The following is a 22,654-nucleotide window of genomic DNA, read 5'->3' on the forward strand; positions in this document are numbered from 1 at the left end:
AACATCTGCCCATGTGTCAGTCTCATCACCATGCTGAGTTGAGGACTGGGACAAGATAAGACCTCCAACTTTAATGACTTTTGCTCCGGCACAGGGAAAAACACAACACCAAATACTGCTTTTTTCAAACCAGCCAGCCAACAAACCAACCAAACAAAACCCCGTTGCCAACCCATTGCTTGTCCCTTTCTGTGCTGCCTCCAATATGCCGTTTGTACTGGTAACATGGTCACAAAATTTATTAACAGAGACAGAGTAAAACTGACTGAGGCCGGTGGTCGTCAGGAACCAGCACTTAGATTCCACTTAGGGTGTGTGCTTTGGCACAACTACAGGGCGGAAATATCAGGTCACTTTTAAGTCCACACACACCAGCCACAGCATGCATATACCACACGCACCAACACAGAGACAATCACAGAAAAACTGGCTAAAAGAAATGTACAGTTGTTTATATATATATTTATATACACACAGTAAAAGATTCTGCTGTACTCACAGTCTGTAAACATCGTGGAAAATGCCCAGCAGAAGTCACTGTGGGCCTTTTGAAATGGTGACCACGTGAGGAGTGGGGGTGGGGGAGGTGTTTAGGTTCATCCTGGAAACCCAGAGGAGTGAAGAACCTTAAGTTCATGGTGGCATCTGGGGATAATTACATTTCGCTGACATGATAAACTTGGCTGGCCGCTTTGACATTATATTTCCTAAATTCCTTTGTGGAAAAGGGAATGACCAAAAAAAGTCTTACTGCCAGTTAACATTTTAAAAGCAATCAAGAGAATATGAAAAAATAAAGAGAATATAAGGTGATATGTGTATATGTATATATATGTATACATATATACATACACATCTTATCATTACCAAAAAAGAAAACCTCAGTGGAAATTTCCAAATCTTCTAAAAATACTCAATCCTTTTCTCCTGGTTGTGTTGTGCATTGCACTGAAAGTCTTAGGCATACTTAAATGACACATGCATTTAATTTAGTAGATAGTATTGATTTTACAGAAAATGCTTCCACTGAAAAAATTGGGCTTGTGGAGTTCCTGCTGTGGCACAGTGGGTTAAGGATCTGGCATTGCTGCAGCTGTGGTGTAGGTCGCAGCTGCAGCTTGGATATGACCCCCAGCCTGGGAACTTCCACATGTCATGGGTGTAGCCAAAAAAAAGGCTTGTGAAAAATAGAACTATTTTATTCAAGAATTATTTTAAAACTTAACATAAAAATATGCACAAGATCTGTAATGAAACACCATTAAAAAAGAGAATAGAGTTTCTTAAAAATGTTTTGAATAGCAGCTATTAAACTGCCATATGTGGATATCAGCCTGTGATTTAAGTTCTTGTATTTATTGCAGCTTGAGAATTTATTTTTTTAAAAATAAGCAACTGACATTAAATACATTAACATCATTGCTTACCTGAATTCTATTTTACTTCTTTTTGGGGGATATAATATGTATAAATAAGCTCAAATGATCATTTTGAGGCTACTATGCAGTTAAAAAATACTGGCACTAAATGACATTTCAAATAAAGGAGACCTAAAGCCACACTGTGTTTGGCCAAAGAACCAAAATTACTTTAAAAAATAGTAAACCTTGTCATAATTTCCAAGCTTTTCATGGTGACCAGTTCTTACTGAACATTCTACAGAACCACCATGTAAAGCTAGCCATGTACTCAAAAACTCTATTTTCATGCAACGGTAGTAAATAATCTTCTGGTTTAACAGAGTAATCTCCCTTCCCCTTGCTGACATCCACCATCACCATTGTTTTAGGGCTGAATATAACATGCAGAGTATGTAAATTAGATACATCAAAGAAGTAATAAGATTTGTTGAATTTGTAGGTATAAGCCAGTCAACCTTCATTGTTTTGGAAAGTATTTTTCTGAAGCTGGGACTGATCATGGGAGAAGGATGGAAGGAGAGATTTCCAGAGACACAGTTGCTGTGTGATTTTTTTTTCCCCTCCAATAAGGTTTGATGTACATGGATGAATGTTCCTTTAGAGATTTAGTTTATACTGTCCTTGTGGCTGCTCCTCTCAGTGTTATGGTTGTTTTGTTCATGGTTCTTCCACTGGATGCTTGTTCCATTCATGGGGACTGAGGTCATCAGACTTTTGGACTGGTAACAGCAGCAGCAGAGGCAAGACTGGGAGAAGGAACAGACTCTCGTTAAGACGGGCACCTCAGCTGATGCTCTTTTTCTTTTTAGGGCCGCACCTGCAGCGTATGTAAGTTCCCAGGCTAGGGGTTGAAATTTGAGCTGCAGTTACCAGCTTACGCCATGGCCACAGCAACGTCAGATCCAACCCGCATCTGCAACCTACACTGTGGCAACGCCGGACCCTTAACCCACTGCGCGAGGCCACGGATGGGACCTGGGATCCTCACGGACACTATGTTGGGTTCTTAACCCACTGAGCCACAACGGGAACTCCACAGTTGATGCTCTTAAGAGCCCTAGGTGGTAGGTGCTATTTTCCTCATCTTATGATTGTGAACAGGGAGGCTTAGAGAGGATAATAAGGGGGAGGACTGAACTTGGAACCCAGGACTCTCTCTATTGGAGTCTTTCCTCTGGGTATGCTGCCTTTTTATGAAGATCAAAAACATGTTTACTTCTAAGAGTTTGCACCCTGATTTTCCTTTCTCCTCTAGCTAATGTAAACTAACTAGTAACTGATATTAACTCCAGATTACATAATGTATTTGTTAGGACCCTTATTTTAGTCAGTCCTTTCTTAGGGCAGAATCTTTCTTAGAGCATTCCATGACTTGTAAGCATGATCCAGCAGACTTCAAAAATGTGGCAGCTAGAACTTCCATACCAAGTTTCATCGATTTCTATGGTTCTCTGGTTGATATATGTCTCCTTCGAGATTATAAGTTTCACAAGGACAGTCACTGGATTTTTCCTCTCTTCTCTATCCCTAATAATAATAAACTCATACTGAGTCCTGTTGTCTCAAATGCTTAATATATATTAACCCACTGTCTTTCAACTTATGAGAGAGATCCAGTGATCATCTGATTTTACAGATGAGCAAACAGAGGAAGCAGGAGGGGTACCACTCACACCTGGGTTAAGACAGTGAGCTAGTTCAGAACTGTAATGTAAATCAAGATTGTTTGCTTCCAGATCCCGCAGCCTTGCATGCTATGCCCTATTCTATGCTAAAACCATTCCAGGAACTAGAAAAATCACACCTCAATAAAAAGTGCTTGGAGTTTCAGAAGGACATGGGTTGGTTTAACTCTAAGGAGGTTTGAAGAACAGAAGGAAACTGATTTCAAATTAAATCACATGCATTCAGATTTCTGGAGCCATAAGCCTTTACTTTCCTTGTAAAGGCTATTATTAAATATACTATTAAATAGCATTTAGTAAGAGGCTTAACAATGAGTTAATGTTTGGTTGAGACTGTGGTTAAGTCTAGGATAATGCAAGTCATGAATAGGTTTTACCTCTTCTGTTGACCTGGAGCACAGACTGGAGTCTTTCTTTTTAAAGCAGGGTACTAACCTGGCATGTTATTGAGTTTGTTCTTTTTATTTTAACCTCTGAATACGTGGTTGTCTGAATAGATACTGCTTTTCTGTTACACTAACAACTTGACCCTCTTTCTGAGTGACAAAATATGATTTTTTTTACTTCTTTTCTGAAAAGTACAGCTGATGAAAGTAATATTTACAACTGGAATTGGCCATGCCTGTTGGATACTTAATATACTCTGGTTGTACTTTAAAAATGCTTGCAAAATGTCTTACCTGGAAACAATTTTTAAATTTCTTGCTCACAAAATATAGAGCTATTGGGTTTATACATGAGTTCATGGTTGCCAAGTTAATACCAATATAGTCCATGAGGAGCAGGAAACTAGAGCAAAAAAGAAAAAGAATAGATAAATTAGAGCATAATGTTTTCAAATCTGCTAACTAGCATTTATCTCTCGAATAAGCATTTTTCTTGCCCAGAAGCCATTTCTTATGGGTGGCAGTCAGAATTTTTCAAAAAATTCCTTGTTTAAGCAGCAGTTTCAGTTCTGCAGAGCATTTGCAGATATACCGCAGCACGTGGTTAACCCAAACCATGACGCGCAGCCCCAGGAGGAGAGTGGCAGACTTACTAAGGCTTGCACAGATTTGAGGATCAGGTTTGGGCTGTGTCAGCTAAAGAAAGATAATCAACTTGGCAGTTTTAATTTTCAGGGCTAACGAGAATGTAGACTACATGGTTTTGTAAAAGTATTGTGAACGTGCTATCGGAGAGACTCTTAATTTCCTGCTGAGTCCGTAGGGTCCTACCTAAGTAATTCACATCGGTTCTTGTCCATCTCATCATACACGGTTTTCTTCAAAATACGGCTTAAATGAAGAGGGAACCAGCACAGAGCGAAAATTACAACCAGGCAGAACACTGTTTTTGCCACCTCTCGACGCTAAAGGAAAGTGAGAGGGAAAAAAAAGGACAATAAGTTTAGTCTTTTTCTATTAGAGGAAGTAGTAGATTTGGGGAAAGAATAATTTGAAGAAAAGCCAGAACAGCCTGCCTCACCATGGCTCTGCCTCTTCAAGATTTGAGTCCAACTTTCTGAGCAAGGAGTGGCTAGTGGTTCTTTTGGGCAACTGCCAGGAAGGATGGTGGCCTCAGGCTGGTCCTTGGGGCCAGGACAGAAGTTCAGTGGTGGGCAGAGGTGGGGACTGGCTGGGGTTGAAGCAACACTGTGGCTGAGTCTGTGTGTGTATATGTGTTGAACATTATGGGGTGAAGAGTTAGTTAAAAGTCTCAATTGCAGGTAACACACCAGCATTAATGTCAGCATGGCAGTCAAGATAACAGCCTACCACTATAAAAAAACGCAAAAATCTACAAAGATATTTGGAAAACAAAATGGGAGTAGGAAACAGAAAAGCAAAAAGGAAGACCAGTATTTTTTCTTTCTTTTTTTTCTTCTTCTTCTTTTTTTTTTTTTTTGTCTTTTTGCCATTTCTTGGGCCATTCCCTCGGCATATGGGAGGTTCCCAGGTTAGGGGCCGAATCGGAGCTGTAGCCACTGGCCTACGCCAGCACCACAGCAACTTGGGATCCGAGCCGCGTCTGCGACCTACACCACAGCTCATGGCAACGCTGGATCATTAACCCACTGAGCAAGGCCAGGGATCGAACCCACAACTTCATGGTTCCTAGTCGGATTCGTTAACCACTGCGCCATGATGGGAACTTGCAGACCAGTATATTTTTCTCCCATTTTTTGATCCGGGAAAAAGCTGCCACTGGGATTTTTTTTTTCCCTTTTAAAATTCTTTCATTAATGACATGTAGTTTCTAGAGATATTGTTTGCAAATAGAGGGACGAGGGTAAAGGATTATCAGCAATGACAATTAGAAAAACTGGGACATTTTGACCCTGGACTGACTCCAGGGGTAGGTTTACATGCTTTGGGGTCTGCACAGGATCAGCAAAACTAGGATAGGATTTATCTGCAACCAGTCATTTGTGTGCATTGAACTTGAGTATTACAGGGCATGCCTTTGGAAGCCTGACCAGGAATGTAAAATACAACTTGTCTGTAACTGGGATCAGTTACTGTCAACATAAAACTGATTGAGAACAGGGCTTGGAAGGGGATGGCTGGTTCAACCCAAAGCATATAGCGTTAAGTATGGGAAGCCTACAATAAATCCACATGATTAATACAGCCATTTATAAAGATTTCAGGGCACTTGTCACAAATTGCTGCTTGAGCCCCAAGAAATTTTTTTAAAAAAATCTTTCAGAGTTAGCTAGCAGGCTGGGATATAGCTTCAGAGAATGCATAAACTGAACAATGATTGAGAGGAATAAAGGATTCCTTCATTCATCTTCAGAAATGGGGATCATTTTATTTATTTTATTTTTTTAAATTACTGAAAGAGTTTTGTTATATTTATAGGTGTACAACAATCATCACAAACAAATTTTTACAGCATTTCTATCCCAAACCCTCAGTGCATCCCCCCACCCCGCAACCTGTCTCCTTTGGAAACCATAAGTTTTTCAAAGTCTGTGAGTCAGTATCTGTTCTGCAAAGAAGTTCATTGTGTCCTTTTTCTTAGATTCCACATGTAAGTGATAGCATTTAATGTTGGTGTCTCATTGACTGACTTCACTTAGCATGATACTTTCTAGGTCCACCCATGTTGCTGCAAATGGTGTTATTTCTTTAATGAGGGATCATTTTATTTTTTTATTTTTTGGTCCTTTTTTTGCCATTTCTTGGGCCACTCCCGCAGGATATGGAGGTTCCCAGGCTAGGGGTCAAATCAGAGCTGTGGCCGCTGGCCTATGCCAGAGCTACAGCAACGTGGGATCCGAGCCGTGTCTGCAACCTACACCACAGCTCACTGCAACGCCGGATCCTTAACCCACTGAGCAAGGCCAGGGATTGAACCCGCAACCTCATGGTTCCTAGTCGGATTCATTAACTACTGAGCCGCGACGGGAGTTCCCTAATGAGGGATCATTTTAAAGGGCCGTTTTGTGTGCACAGACTGTATGCCCAGAAAAACAGAAAAGGATGCTCTTATCTCTCCTGAGCACATCCTTCAAAGGGGATAACTTTTGAAAAGGTAATATTAATATGTTGCCATGACTGTCTGATATTTGGTTAACCAATATCCATTCTCCTGTTTTCATTACTATCAATCAGATCCTTGATTCTGTCACAGCCAGCAGGGGAGCCTCCTTGTCTGCATGGCGACCTGACAGAGTTCTTACCTTTTCGATTAAGCAGAAATCTTTGTGTGGGGTTTCTGGAAGAGCTACTTAAAAATGGGGGATCCCCCTCTGGTGCACACACACTAATGTGACCTGTGTTCTTTCCCTTTCTCCCTGCCTGGAAATCAGGCATAAGGGTAGAGCTGTAGCTGCTGTCTTCCCATAATAAAGGAAAGGTCAACACAACAGCAGAACCCTGGCTTCTGAGTCCCTTGATCATGGAACCAATGACATCTGAACTTTTTGCTGTGGGAAAAAGGTAAACTCCATGTTATTTTAGGTTTTCTGGGACCAACATCCAAACACAATCTTTAACTGATAAAAGGTGTTGTCAGTATAATGAAGAGAAATTAGCGCAAACTGCACAAGAAGCAAGACCAAGAGCCATATGGGATATTGGGCAAGGGTGGCAGGGCCTTTCACCTGGAGCTGGCTCCCCTGCCTTCCTGCCAGGCTCACTCTCCTGCTGCTAGAACCTGCTCTAGCTCTGAGGGAGACACAAGGGAGCATCTACTGCAGGGGACCAGGTCTTGAGTTCTAATCTCCATCACGTTGAGCCAGTCTCTCACCCACCTATATAATAAGGGTAACATCTGTCCAGGGTGTTTGGAGGAACCCAATACCAAGATGATATGGAAATGCCCTTGGAAAACAAACAAACAAAAATGCTATGAAAATGATTGTGAGAGAAGATGAGCATGATGTCTTACTCCTCTGCCATCTTGATCCTTCCTCTATGAAAATGTGAAGCATCACATTACTCTTGCTCCCAATCCCTATTCAGTTATTTTCAGGGTGGGTAACCCGCACAACTTAAACTGGCTTAATCACGATGCTAATGCAAAAATCATCATTTAAAAACACTGTTTTTCACAAATCTGTTTTAAGTCTCCATTGCGGGAATGAGAGGTATTAATTGCTTAATATGTTTCACATCTGGAGTACTTGAAAAATTCATGCCTGGGCAACTCATTCTGAAGTTTCTCAATAGAGTCTTCCTGTTAAACTTTAATAAAAGATAATAGCTACCATTTATGTAACATGTTAGAGTTTATGAAGTATGTGTGTGTACATTAATTCCTTTGATTCTCATAACAACACTGATTCATATATTACTATGTCCAATTTACAGATGGGGAGCTGGAGCTCAAAAAATCAGTACATGAGTTGAGAACAGTTGCTGATGCTTGTGTATGATAATTATACAGGGCAGATTTTCAGGCTCCATCAACTCACATTAACTTTTAGTGTGGCTGGGTGTCCTAATATACTTCTATAGTGATACAACTAACCTGCAGTCCCAGGTTTACTCTTTTTTTTTGGTCTTTTTAGGTCCGCTCCTGCGGCATATGGAGGTTCCCAGGCTAAGGGTCTAATCGGAGCTGTTGCTGCCAGCCTTCGCCACAGCCACAGCAATGCCAGATCCGAGCCGCATCTGTGACCTACACCACAGCACGGCAAGATCCTTAACCCACTGAGCGAGGCCAGGGATAGAACCTGCAACCTCATCATTCCTAGTCGGATTCGTTTCTGCTATGCTATGAGGGGAACTCCCAGTTTTACTCTTTGAATTCACATATGCCAACATTTTCTGAGCACTTACTGTGAGCTGGGTTCTATTAGATACCACACATACATTAGGTAATCCCCTAGATGTATTATTATGTACATTTTATTTAGATTGTTTAAGACTCAAAATTGAGTTAGTATTTGTACAGAAAGTTGCAGGTATTATTATATACATTTTCTGAAGAACTAGACGTTCAGAGAGATTCAGCAATTTGCCCAACATCACAGAGCCAGTAAATATAAGCATCACAGCTTTATCTGTTCTGTTTCCTGCCCGGGGGTCAGGTTGGGGCCTCCTATGGACACATTCAAATTTCTTCCAGAACTTCGGGCCCTCCAAAATGTGACTTCTTGGAGTCCCTGTTGTGGCTTATTGGAAACGAATCTGATTAGGAACCACGATGTTGCGGGTTCAATCCCTGGCCTCGCTCAGTGGTTAAGGATCTGGCATTGCTGTGAGCTGGGGTGTAGGTCACAGACGCGGCTCAGATCTGGCATTGCTGTGGCTCTGGCGTAGACCAGCAGCTGTAGCTCCGATTAGACCCCTAGCCTGGGAACCTCCATATGTCATGGGTATGGCCCTAAAAAAGCAAAAACAAAAACAAAATGTGACTTCTTATGTACCTTAAGAATCCTGTTTCCTATCATGAGTCTCACCTTAGATGTTGCTCTAAAAAGGTCCATCTCCTTTTTTCTCCTCCCTAAATGCATGGTGGCCATGCCATGTTCTAGCTAGACTCCTGTCCACCCACTTGAAATGCCCTCTGTCCTTTCTTCTTCCCATAGAACTCTCATCCTCCATGACCAGTTCAGTGACCCTCATGCATGAACAGTTTCGCCATGACTTTATCTCACACCCTCTGGTTTTCTATGGCACAGGCTACTTTTACCACACCTTGTGATTCTGTTTTCCATTTGCTTCATGTTTGTATTTGATTTCCACAACAAAACTGCAAAGCCTGCTGGGGGGAGAAAGTGATATGCTTCTTTTTTGTCCTGGCTCAGTTCCAAACCCAGTTCAAAATGTTGCTAAACACACACACACACACACACACACACATTCAGTAGACTCTTGGCAAAAGAAAGAAATAGTTCCTCTCTATTTGGGCCACCTGTTTCACAGGTACACAGGTAGAATCCCTACTTCTCAAAAGAAATTCCTAATACTAAAACTACAAAGACAACAAGGCATACAGATAAGACAGTTTTTAAAAAAATTTATTTGGGCCATGGCATGCAGTGCCTCCATGTGGGGTCCCCAGCCTCGGCCATGGCGGTGAAATCGCCAGAGTCCTAACCACTGGACCACCAGAGAACTTCCAACAAGACTGTTTTTAATTTTAGGAAATCAGGCTAAATCTACACAGTACAGTATTTGTAGGCCTTTAAATGTCAAGGATTAAACAGTCTTGGCCAGAGCGTCATGATCTTATTAGGTTTACCTGTTTCAGGTGTTCACTGAGGGCAATTCTCAGGCTTCCATTTCTTCTGTTTAACATCTCACAAGTCATGAGAGTGTAGAAGATGGCAGTACACACCAGGGGCATGCAGAAGTAGAACCCGAACAGCCACCAGTCTTTTACGTCTTGATAGAACTGTCAAGAGAAGGGGAGAAAAGGAGGGGCATTATAACGAAAGTCAGCTGTGCCGCATTGCTGGTGGCTTCAACATCCTCATGCTTGCAGATATGGCTGTATATTTTCGCTCTCTGGTTGTGGTAATGGGCTTGGAGGTGGTGCTCAAAACTCAGTAAAACTGGAAACTGCAGACACTATCTTGGCTTTATAATAATACATGAAGGAGTTGCATTAAAAATTATCCTGACAAACAGCATTACTCACAATAGCCAAGACATGGAAGCAATCTAAATGTCCATCGATAGAGGAATGGATAAAGAAGATGTGGTGCATATATACAATGGAATACTACTCAGCCATAAAACGAATCAAATGATGGCATTTGTAGCGACAGGGATGAAGTATGTCAGACAGAGGAAGGCAGTCATCATTTGATATTATTTATATGTGGAATACAAAAAAAGGATACAAGTGAACTTATTTATCACAGACTTTGAAAACAAACTCATGGTTACCAAAGGAGAAAGGCTGGGGGGAAGGATGGATTGGGAGTTTGGGATTAGCAGATGTAGACTATTATATCTAGGATGGATGAACAACAGCTCCTACTGTGCAGCACAGGGAACTATATTCAGTATCCTATGATAAACCATAATGGAAAAGAATATGAAAAAGAATGTATATGTAACAATCACTTTGCTGTACAGAAGAAATTAACACAACATTGTAAATCAACTATATTTCAATAAAATACATTTTAAAAATTATTCTGACAAAGATTTTTTTTTTCTTTTTAGGGCTACACCCACAGCATATGGAAGTTCCTAGGCTAGGGGTCCAATTGAAGCTGCAGCTGCCAGCCTATGCCACAGCACAGCAACATGGGATCCAAGCCATGTCTGTGAACTACATACATCACAGCTCAAGGCAATGTTGGCTCCTTAACCCACTAAGCAAGGCCAGGGATCGAGCCAGTGACCTCATAGATGCTAATCAGGTTTGTTACTGATGAGCCATAATGGGAACTCCTGACAAAGATACTTTTAATAAACTAAAGTTGGTTTTAATTACACAATGGAAGAGACCTAATCAATAAAAGGTATTCCCTTCCAAAGCTCATAAAACATGATTTGCAGACATATGGAATCTATATTTATCTTTACTAGGGAGCCTCAATGTTTTGCTGGTGCCTGGTTTACTTCTGACTATTGTGCTTAAAGTGTACTTAATGTGCTATCTTGTTTGGAACTAGCGAAGGTTATAAATGGCTTATCTGTGAGCTTTGGTTACTGGAAGTTAACCCTTTGCCTGGAATGCCTGCTATGTGACCTCTCAGCCAGCTGGAGCCATCAGTAACCGTGACTTTTCGCACTCGCTTAATACCACCTGGAAACTACTAAGGCCGGGCACCTTGTCTGAAGGCACATAGAAGATTCTTTCCCTGTGGACAGGATTTGTAGATACCAGCATCACTCGGTTTTGTGTCTTTTTAAAGGAGAAAATGTTAATACCCAATAAATTATCTCAATTCTTCCTCCCACTAAATTAATCACCAACTTAGAAAGAAATGCTTTTCCTTACTCCGTTTCTCCAGATTGTTTATTTACTAAGGATAATGTAGCCTCCCGTAGTATCTCAGTTCCCACAGTAAAAAATAATCATGCTGCTCTCTAAAAAACTGGAGAGTTTCTGAATTTAGAAAGAGGCCCAGTAGGCTACATTTATAACATGTCTATTAAAATATTCTATAAATGGTTCCTGAAGAAAAAAAAATTCTGGGCAGTTCTTAACTATTTTTATGCCACGATGAACCCCTTTGGATTTCTGGTAAAGACTATAACACTTTCTGCAAATAATACTTTTATATATTATTGCAAATAATTTGTATGTATTACAATAACATGTATGATTGTGACCATGTAAGATTGCAATGGAAAGCAATTACGTCAAAACACAGCTATCAAAACAGGAAAAATAAAATTCTGATATAGTGTAATTATGTATTTATTAAGAAATTGAGTGACAGAGCTAATGGTGGTTCTTATAACTAACTATCTGAATGTAGAAGCAATGATGAATGTAAATGATATTTTGAAATTTTATATCTATTCTGTGGTATGAAAATGCCTATTATTTTTATTAGTGAAAAATATCATGGTACTGTTAACTACTACAGTGGTTTGTTTCCTACATTCATTTTGGAAGGAAAGGATATATTTCAATTAGAAGGAGTGAAAATAAACATGTAATTTATTTTCCATTCAAGTTCACAGACCCCTGAATTCTAGCCTCAGGATAAGTGCAGACGCCCACAGGAGTTGGTTCATTCAAATCTGTTTATACAAATATTTTCCTGTTCACATCACACTGTAGAAAGAGTTTAGTACTGAACTTAAAAAACAAACGGAAAATCAGGACTTTCTCTTCATTTAAGTGCAACACAAACACCCCTTTGAGGAGCCCCTTCTTTTGTACCTCCTTCTTCTGGGTGTGTTGCTGGTTGGGTGTGGCTGCCCAGCAGCAGCTGTGGAGGGCCTGGAAGCTGACCCCGAGGGGACCAGATGGAGTTCCCTTCCCCCCAACCCCCCCCACCCCCAGCCGTGATAGAGGCTTTATAGAACAGGGTCACACATTTCCTTTGAACTGATGTCATGAGCCAGGATATGGAGGGGTCTCCCCTCAGCCTAGGGTGAAGTTGGAGAAGAAAGAGTGGAAAAAAGGAGGGGAGGATCAAATTAGAAAAAGGGAACAGGAGCAGAAAGAGAATCCTCAAACTTTACACTTGGAATGAAATCCACAGAATTATCAGCTTAAACTCATACCCTTGACTGCAACCCTCTAGGCTCCCTTGCCTGAAGGGCAGTTACTCCTGGCTTCATCCCTTAGCTTCAGTGCCAGCGAGGAAACACAGTCCTGATGAAGAAAGCCATCTCATTTTGTCTGGCTGGAGTGATCAGTAAGCTCCCTCTTTTCTTTTTTTTTTTTGGCCCTACCAGGCAGGATCAAACCTGAACCACAGCAGTAACCAGAGCCACGGCAGTGACACTGGATCCTTCACCTGCTGAACCACCAGGAAACTCCAGTAAGCTCCTTCTTACCTTGAGCCTCTCCTCTTAGGAGTATTCAGATTGCTAATTCACACTGCTCAAATTCTGATAGCCTCCCACTGCCTGCTTTGTTTTTCCGCTGTGGAGTGAAAAACTTCATAAAAAAGTCTGTAGATCAGCAGAAGACCTTAATTTTAAGGTTGCCAGTTTGGCAGTGTTCATGAGCACTTTTAATTTTAAAACAAGAATTTCCAAGCAGGATAACTGGTCAACTGTAAAACCACTCTTGTTGTGAATTTTCCAAGGCAGAAAAACATACCTTGAGAGGTCTGTAATTAATTAAATGTGGAATTTGAGCTGTGTGAAACTTACATCAAAGCACTCAATTATGCTGATTTAAGAGAAATAGTTACCCTTTTGGTTTTTCTTCTCAGTCTACACGCGACTAGTTCCGCAAAGGAAATATGTATTTTAAGTGGGTTTCCTAATACTCCCTGTCATGTCATTAGGCTTTTCAGAAGAATTAATGTGGTCAAGTATATTAAACAATAATTGAATTTGTTACCCAAATACTTTTCAGAAAAGTGCTGCAACTTTATATCACTTGCATATTAGAATCTGTACTAGTATAAGCGCATGTGAGAATTACTTCCTACTTTGAGTTAGTAAATCTATCCTTAAAAAATGTATGACAGGGAACCATATTCAATACCCTGTGATAAACCATAAGGGAAAAGAATTTTTAAAAATAATGTATATAGGTATATATATACACATGTAACCTAATCGCTTTGCTGTACAGTGGAAATTGATACAACACTGTAAATCAACTATACTTCAATTTTTAAAAAAGTGTGAAAAGACATTATTAGAGAAATGCAAATCAAAACTACAATGAGGTACCACCTCACAGCAGTCAGAATGGCTATCATTAACAAGTCAACAAATAACAAATGCTGGAGAGAGTGTGGAGAAAAGGGTACCCTTCTACACTGCTCATGCTAATGTAAATTGATACAACTACTATGGAAAACAATATGGAAGTACCTCAGGAAACTAAATATAGAACTACCATATGATCTAGCAATCCCACTCTTGGGCATATATTCAGACAAAACTTTTCTTGAAAAAGATACATGCACCCATATGTTCACTGCAGTACTATTCACAAGAGCCAGGACATGGAAACAACCCAAATGTCCATGGACAGATGAATGTATTAAGAAGATGTGGTATATATACATACGGAATACTACTCAGCCATAAAAAAGAACAAAATAATGCCATTTGTAGCAACATGGATGCAACTAGAGATTATCGTACTAAGTGAAGTAAGTCAGAAAGAGAAAGACAAATACCATATGATATCACTTATATATGGACTCTAACATATGGCACAAATGAACCTTTCCACAGAAAAGAAACTCATGGACTTGGAGAACAGACTTGTGGTTGCCAAGGGGGAGGGGGAGGGAATGGGATGGACTGGGAGTCTGGGGTTAATAGATGCAAACTGTTGCTTTTGGAGTGGATAAGCAATGAGATCCTGCTGTATAGCACAGGGAACTATATCCAATCACTTATAATGGAACATGATGGAGCATAGTGTGAGAAAAAGAATGTACATGTGTGTGTGTGTTCCTGGGTCACTTTGCTGTTACAGTAGAAATTGACAGAACACTGTAAACCAAATATAATGGAAAAGAATAAAAATCATTTCTAAAAAAGTGTGAAAAGAATGTATATATAGATGTATGACTGGGTCACTTTGCTATACTGAAGACATGACTATAAATCAACCATACCTCAATTAAAAAAAAAAGTGCGAGCCACATGCATTTCCCCAAGTGACGTCAAATAAGCATCAGTGTGTCTGTCAGATAAGAAATTGCTGTGCTGTATTCCTTATTATCAACACAAATAGCACTACATACATATACACACATATACATCTGTCTCTCTTAGTAAATTTGTTTCAGGACTCTGAGTTGTTTGGTGCAGAGCAACAGCTGTGTCTATAGTTGTGCTTCATTACAAGAGTGAAAACAAAATTGTTGTTCTATTCAGGAAGTTAAGTCCTGGTTTCACATGGACTTTTCATGCACCTGAAGAATATTGGAGCTAACAGAGTCAAGCACATTTGGCATGATAGAGAAGGCAGCAAGCCTTGGTGATGGTCACAGTGAATAAAGACCTCCATCCCCTCTCCGATTAATTCCCTTTCAACGATTCGTACCTCCATGAATTTTGACGTGGCATTGAGCATACAGGTTTTGTGCTCTTCGCCCTTGTATTCAAAGGGCACCATGACAAAGCCGATTGCTTCAGGGATGGCCAGGATAAAAGAAAGGATCCAGATGGAGACAATCTCAATGGCTGTGACCAATGGAATCCCGATTCCCTGAACACGACTCCAGGAGGCAACTGCTCTGTACCTGAAAAAAAAAAAAAAAAGTATGTGTGCGTGATGGAACCAAGTTGTTAGGAAAATTTAAGTTGATTTCAATTAAGTAAAAATCGCAAATGCTGGAAAGCTCCTTCCCTTGGCCAGTGACCAACCATTGGCTTTTTAGGAATTCTCTATGAGTCCTGATATGAAAAACAAGAGGGGCTCTTGAAAGTTCTACCCATTTGGAGATCAACTGCCTGGCAGGCCTGAGTCTGAGATCTGCACTTGGGGTCTAGCTCCATCTCGTGAGAATTTAGGATGTGGCAGCATCAGACAGGTGTGCTATGTTTTTTAAGCTGCAGTAAAACACATATCATTGGATGATAGAAGAGGTATTGAAAGCTGCTGGTACTTGCTATGGTAATGATCTTATTTCTCTTTATACAGTAGCTAAAAAAAACTTGAGGGAGTTCCCTGGTGGCCTATCAGTTAAGGATCTGGCATTGTCACTGCTGTGGTGTGGGTTTGAAGCACAGCCCAGGGAACATGCCATGGACATGGCAAAAAACAAACAAACAAACAAACAAACAAACAAAAAAACAAAAAAACCCAAAAAACAAACAAACAAAAAAACCAAAAAAAAAAAAAAACCTTGATGAAATGGATGTAGATATCCTTAGGTTAATAGTGACCATAAATATTCCATTGTTTTCTCTCTTTTTCTACCTTCAAAATATGATCACAGTGGGCTTGTATCAGGTGGCTGTGTTAATAAATAAATATTTCTTTCTTTTTTCTTTTTCTTTTTATGGCCACGCCTATGGTATATGGAAGTTTCCAGGCTAGGAGTTGAATTGGAGCTGCAGCAGCAGGCCTGTGCCATAGCCCCAGCAACACCAAATCCAAGCTGCATCTATGACCTATAGCACACCTTGTGGTGATGCCAGATCCTTAACTCACTGAGCGAGGCCAGGGATGGAACCTGCATCCTCACAGACACAATGTCCTCAACTTGCTGAGCCACAGCAGGAACTCCAAGCAATAGTTTTTTAGTTTCTTTTTATGGCCACGGCCACAGCATATGGAAGTTCCCGGGCCAGGGACTGAATCTGAGCAGCAGTAGAGGCAATGCCAGATCCTTTAACCTACTACACTGGGTCAGCAGCAATCCACTGTGCCATGGCAGGAACTCCCAGTTTTAGTAAATAAATATTTCTAATAATAGTATTTGAAAATGTCAAAGAATAATTATATCTCTTCCATGAGGCTCTGTGCTGGACTGTATAAAACTGATCTAAATATACCTTGCTTCCTAATCTTTATAGTTTACAGTTTAATAGAAAAGAATCGTTCATACAGAAGTAGAGGATATAAGTATAACTGAACACTTACGCCAATCAAAAAAACCAAGGAGCATTAAGAAATTGTGTTTGCTTTATTTTTTACCTTAACATTTTAGGATAGTAATCACCTTTAAATGTTAAGTCTAAAGAAAGTTAGGTTTCAGAAACTCTCTGCTCTTTGACCTGATGTGACGGTCTGGTGCTAACTGCTTTCAGACTTACTATTAAGAAGGGACTTGGGATGTGGTACAGTATTTTTGTGGCTTCATTCTTGAAATATTTGTTGCTGTTGTAATGGAAAGGAAACATTCTCTTTTTATAGCTTTCATTAGATAGTGCCAGAAGAAGGCTGTAAGAGAGACCAGGCATTGGAGACAGGTGGACATGGGCTTGCAGGCCAGGCCACTGAATGGGGAAGATTTGTCAGCAATACCAAGGCAAGTTACAAGCTACCCATCACTATCCAAACGAGCCCCTATCACTTACATTTAGCATTCTGTTTTTCCATCATCTATAAGGTACCCCTGTGAAAACACAGCTCCTAGGAATTGCGCTACCGTGTTCTTCACTGCAGATGAGAACCTTTGGTTTTGGTAGGTAAGATGCTGCCCCATGGCATATATGTGCAGCACAGTTTGCTGGAGAAATGTTTTGCAAAAGATTTTTAAGGTAAATAAAATTGGTGTATAATAAGAATCTCAGAAAAAGCCCACATTAGAATGGAATAAAATACAGCTACGCAAACAGACTAAGAAAATCCTTTGATGACAGAGCCAACATTGCGCTTTAAAATTTATGGTTATTACCAGCGGAATAAAGGCTGCTATACATTTTGTTTTCTATTTCGGCTTACTTTTCTTTGCTGCCTTATTAGATGGGTAGCCTGATGTTCTGTAGAATCTAAAAGGCATGGAGATGGGACGTCTCTATCCCAAGGCTCTCAATGAGTTACATCTGTTTCTTCTTCCCTCCTCTTAGAGCGGTTATCAGGAAAGGTGATAGAAATAAAACACTCTCTCTTAAGAGAGCAAGAAAGCCAGCTTTCTTAGGCAGGATTGGTGATAGAAGGTGGTTTGGTAGGAAAATGTGGTCTACCTGTTCCTATGATGAATATATTCACAGACCAACTTCATTTTACCATGTGGCCATGAATTTCCAGAATATTACATATCTATAATCCAATGTAAATTCAACATTAGAAGAAATAGAAGTAATGTTTAGTGTCTAGTTGAGCGAATGACTCACAGTCAGTTGCCTCCTTCATCAACCCACATGACGGAGGATCAGAATGTTTTTCATTTCTAACCACACTGATCTTGATAATGTCTCCATGAAATGAGAGCACAGCCATAGGCGGAATTAGAAACAGTCATTTGGGGTGATGGAAGTGGGGAAGATAAGAAATACTGGATGTTCCAAAAATGATTTCTCTTTAGGGGATAATGACACAGCACACAATACCCAATATGTTCTCCTTACTAGGTGTGATTCTAAACAATCTTCAATCTAGTTAGTCCATCTACATGACATACTCAATGTCAGAGAAAATCTGCAAGTGTAGAGATAGCTGCCAACAAACAATATTCTGGAAATAATCCCTCCTCTTTGAAATGCTTTCTTCACTTGGCTTTGACCACATTCTGCTGGTTTTTCTCCTCCTGATGAGATTGGCTACTCTCATCTCTTTGGCTGGTTTGTGCCCATGCCTCATAGTTCTAGCACTGGATTTCTCGTAGGTTTTCTCCTTAGTCCTTGGACCTCTTTTCTATCTGTGCTCTTAGTGAGCTCCTCCAGGCTCATGGCTTTCATATCCTTTAAACTATCTAGGAGTTCTCTGATGGCCCAGCAGGTTAAGGATCCAGCATTGTCACTGCTATGGTGTGGGATTGATCCCTCACCAGGAACTTCCGCATGCCACAATCATGGCCAAAAAAATAAACAACAACAACAACAAAAAACTATCTAAATGCTGACAGTCAATTTTTAAATGTATAACTCTAGCCTGGATCCTCATCTCTAACTCTAGACTTGCCTATGTGAGATCTCTGCTTGGATATTTAATAGGCACTGAAGCTCACCCCCATCAGACTCCTGGTCTTCTTTGCCCTTTCCTCGCCCTCTCTCTAGTCTTTACCATCTCAGACCCAAACCTTGAAGTTAGCTTTTCCTCTTCTTTTTCTCTTCCACCACAATCCAGTTCTTTAGCAAACTTTAAAACGTCTTCCTTCAAAATATATCTAGATGCAACTACAGTTCTTACCACCTTGCCTGTTAACCGCCTGCCTGGATTATTGCAAGTGCTTCCTAACCGGTCTCCCTGTGTCCACTTTGCCCTCCTTTAGTTGGCCCTAACACAACAACCGGGGTGAACCTGGGAAAATGTAAGCCAACCTGTCACAGCTCTGCAAAAATCCCTCAGTGTGTTCCCACCCCAATGGGAATGCCTACAGGTGTCCTTCAAGTCTTCAGTCAATGTTGTCTATTCACAGAGGTCGTTCTTGAATACCCCTTTTAAAACTGCCAGCTTCCCTTCCAGACTTACCCCATCCCATGCACCCTGATTATTTTTTGCCATAGCACATGATGGGATCAACCAAATCATTTACTTATTTGGCTTATTGTCTATGTCTACCTCACCCTTTAGACTCTAAGCTCCATAGGGCAGACATCTTGTATGTTGGTCGCAAGACCTACAATAAGTGCTGAATAGATACCTGTTGAATTAAGCATCTTTGTTTCCTTACCATGCATTTGATGTTATTGGCCAAGGCCAAAAGGCATTCCAAACAGTTTCTCGATTTTCAAGTCAGCCCTGGATTAGGCAACTGATAAAGAGCTAATACTTTTGGAATCCTAGAATCAAATAATTTAAAAACCAAGAGGGACCTCTGAGCTGATCTTTCTCCCCTTGTGTTCTGGTTGGGAACCTGACGACTAGTGTGTCACCATGTCCCCTGCTTGGTCTCTAGTGAGTGTGGGGTGCCTGGGCCAGGGCTCTTGTCTGCCAAGTCCCAGGGCAGTCTTTTCCCATGACACCACCTTGAACCCTGTCATGTGACAGGCCAAAATAAAAGAATAAATTACATGTTTGATTTATGTGAAGATGTTTGCTACTGTGCATGTCTATAAATAGATTTTTACATATTTTCAACGCAAGAGGCATTTAGTGCATGTTTCTGAATCTTTAAGGTGTGATCTTGGAAACATAATTAAAAGATATTATTAAGTGTACTTTAAAAGAGTATAAAAGAAAACTCAAACTTAAAAGCTATCACTTCAGCAAATCTATTTTCATTTCTCCTATTCTTTGCCCATTTCTGTTCTCATAAACATACTTTGACTATATATTATAACCTTGTCAGTTACAATTTTATTTTTGGCTTTATTCACTTTTCATTATAAAACACACTCATGTTTCTCTATGGGCATGGCATTTATTAATTTCATGGCTACACCGTATAACAAGATATTGATACAATTTACCAAAATCTCTCTCCTTTGGTCACATCATTTCTCATGTTTCAAGGTTGTGAATAAGAATAACATGTCTATAAATACATTTGCACATACAGATATTTTTCTTTTTGAATGATTTTCCTGGGTTAATAATCTTGAGTAAGATTACTGAATCAAGGGAATGAAAAAGTAGTTTGAGTACCTTTAACAAAATATTACCCCTCAGTGCCTGTCAATGCTTGCCTTCATTAGAATTAATTTTTCTTCAATTTTTCCACTTCTGTAAGGTAAAGTGGCTCTTATATATTTATGTCTGCACACCTTTAAGAGTAAATATGAACATTTGTAATGTTTGTTTGGGATTTACGTTTCTTATGTGATAGGCAAACCAACTGCCATATAAAGGATTGGATGCAAAATACCAGCAGGAAAAAGCCAGGTGAGATAGATTAAAAGACAGCAGTGGAAGAATAAAATCATGCAATTTACAACAGCATGGATGGACCTAGAAATTCTCATAAGTAAATCAGAGAGAAAAAGACAAATATCATATGATACCACTGATATGTGGAATCCAAAATATTCCACAGATGAACTTATCGACAAAAAAGAAACAGACTCACAGACACAGAGAACAAACTTGTGGTTATCGAAGGGGAAAGGTGGGGGGGAATAAATTAGGACCTTAGGATTAGCAGATGGACACTACTAAATATAAAATAAATAAACAACAAAGACCTACTGAACAGCACACAGAACTATATTCAGTATCTTGTAATAACGTATGATGGAAAAGAATCTGAAGAATAATATATATCTGTATATGTATACTTGAATCACATTGCTGTACACTAGAAACTAACACAACATTGTTAAGTCAACTATACTTCAATTAGATAAAAACAAAAAGAAAAAGGAAAAAAAGATAGCTATGGTATTTGAACACTTCTTCAGTTGAGTCCTTCAACTGGGCTGGCGTGTGGTTGCTCTGAGCAGTTGAGCACAGCTGGAAGGATGCTTTGCCAGTTTTACCTCAGCCTCTGAAAGGAGCATCAGGTTCCACCCTGGAGCCTTGAGCCTGCTGGAGCAGTGAGCAGCCGTGGGCTCCCCAGAGAAGGGGATGGGCTTCGCCGAGTTCAGATGTCCAGCTGTTCCTGCCAAGGGGCCAGTCACATGAGTCTTGGACCCATGAAACAAGCTCAGTGGCCAGCTGAAATGCATCACAAGACCCCATTCAAAGTGACAAGGAGCAGAAGAACCACCCAAATTCCTGCCCCAGAGCACGGTCAGATAGTAAGGAAATGGCGGTGGTTTTAAAACATTACATTTTGGGAAAGGTAGTTATCAAAGGAAAATGAGGCAGGTAGATTAAAGGGTCACCTGATTTTGACAAGAGAATTAAGAAAAAAGAATGAATAACCATGTGCAATGGGGAACAGACCCCCAAATGAGCTCCTGAGTTGCCTTACACCCAGTGTGAAGGAAAACAGTGCACCAGGAGAAGGAGGAGAAACCACGCCCAAGTCTAAATTAAAAAAAATGACGTTTTTCGGAAAATCACTTCCATGCTTCTTGAATTAGGATAAACCTTAGAGAATATTGCAATGACCACGGAGCAGTCACTTGAAATGAGGGATGAAGAGCTAGCATAGCTTTGAGATTGAGGCAAATCAAACAAAGTGGCCTTGTGAATGGATCTTTGCAACTTTTCCAGGTTTACACATCATCCTGAGTAGTTAAAAAGATTTTTATCTTTTTACAGTCTTCTTCCCCAGGCAACTTTTAACTACAATTTAGAGATTGTAGACCTTTTTATTGGTCTGACCCCCATTTTCCACTTTAAACATGACCAATAACCTTACAAATAGCATTGAATTCCTCTTCTCAATCCCTGCCCCCTCTTTCTTTCTCAGAAACAGGTTCAAAGTGACTTGTAAAGCTTGTCACTTACAGCTCATAAGAATACCTATTTGAATTATTGGCAATGGCTAGTTATTCATGTTTTGTTGGGAAAAACTCAACTCACTTTAGAAGTATACTGCTTTAGCATTAAACAAAATTATATCACTGATTAAAGCTTGGATAGTGGTCAAAATTTGTTTCTAAATTCCCGTCTTTTTTGAAATTCCTGTTTTATTTTTAAGTAACTAAGGAAATGAAATAAAAATAAATAATAGATTTTAGGAGGAATAAGTGAAAAGGTTAAATAACATTAAGTCCATAGTTGAGCAACTGTTACAAGTGAGGTGCTTTCTCTGTCTTGTTTTCCTTATTTAGATTAAAAGCCTGGAGTGAGGAAGCTAGAGTTTTTCTTTGATCTTACAGTATTAGTATTCACTGAGCAGTCAGTGAAGTAATGAAGAAAGTGTACAGAATTCAGATGAGTATTCTCATTATTTTCCCTCAAAAAATAACTCTGAAATAAGAGATAACTATCATATTTTTACAAATTTAAAAAAATCATGGGAACCTTTCCTGAGCCATAATTTGTCTCAGC

General features: G+C 39.9%; 2 protein-coding genes across 13 annotated transcripts in view; one reads left to right on the top strand and one right to left on the bottom strand.

The window, feature by feature from the left end:
- The window catches only part of LOC110262145 (uncharacterized), a 601,789-nt gene that overhangs the window by 70,149 nt on the left and 508,986 nt on the right, over positions 1–22,654 (top strand). For 3 of the 9 annotated variants that reach the window (XR_014812835.1, XR_014812838.1, XR_014812844.1), the window contains 2 exons: positions 6,906–7,035; positions 12,919–13,004. The gene's annotated coding sequence lies outside the window, so the exon portion shown is untranslated. Of the gene's footprint in view, positions 1–6,905; positions 7,036–12,918; positions 14,711–17,023; positions 17,139–22,654 lie in introns of those variants that run through there. The other 6 variants (XR_014812832.1, XR_014812833.1, XR_014812834.1 and 3 more) reach the window with 3 other exon arrangements.
- Positions 443–22,654, bottom strand: part of EDNRA (endothelin receptor type A) — a 68,001-nt gene continuing 45,789 nt past the window's right edge. For 2 of the 4 annotated variants that reach the window (XM_021100476.2, XM_021100475.2), the window contains exons 4-8: positions 15,206–15,404; positions 9,788–9,940; positions 4,324–4,457; positions 3,787–3,895; positions 443–2,167 (exon numbers count right to left, since the gene is read on the bottom strand). In XM_021100476.2, coding sequence (XP_020956135.1) covers positions 2,027–2,167; positions 3,787–3,895; positions 4,324–4,457; positions 9,788–9,940; positions 15,206–15,404 — 736 coding nt within the window. In that variant the 3' untranslated portion in view covers positions 443–2,026. 4 annotated transcript variants of the gene reach the window in all.

Source organism: Sus scrofa, chromosome 8 (assembly GCF_054392235.1).
Source record: "Sus scrofa isolate SSC_HxYL_T2T_F1_AM1 chromosome 8, Sscrofa_HxYL_maternal_Yorkshire_Landrace_v2.0, whole genome shotgun sequence".
In the NCBI taxonomy this organism is placed as follows: domain Eukaryota; kingdom Metazoa; phylum Chordata; class Mammalia; order Artiodactyla; family Suidae; genus Sus; species Sus scrofa.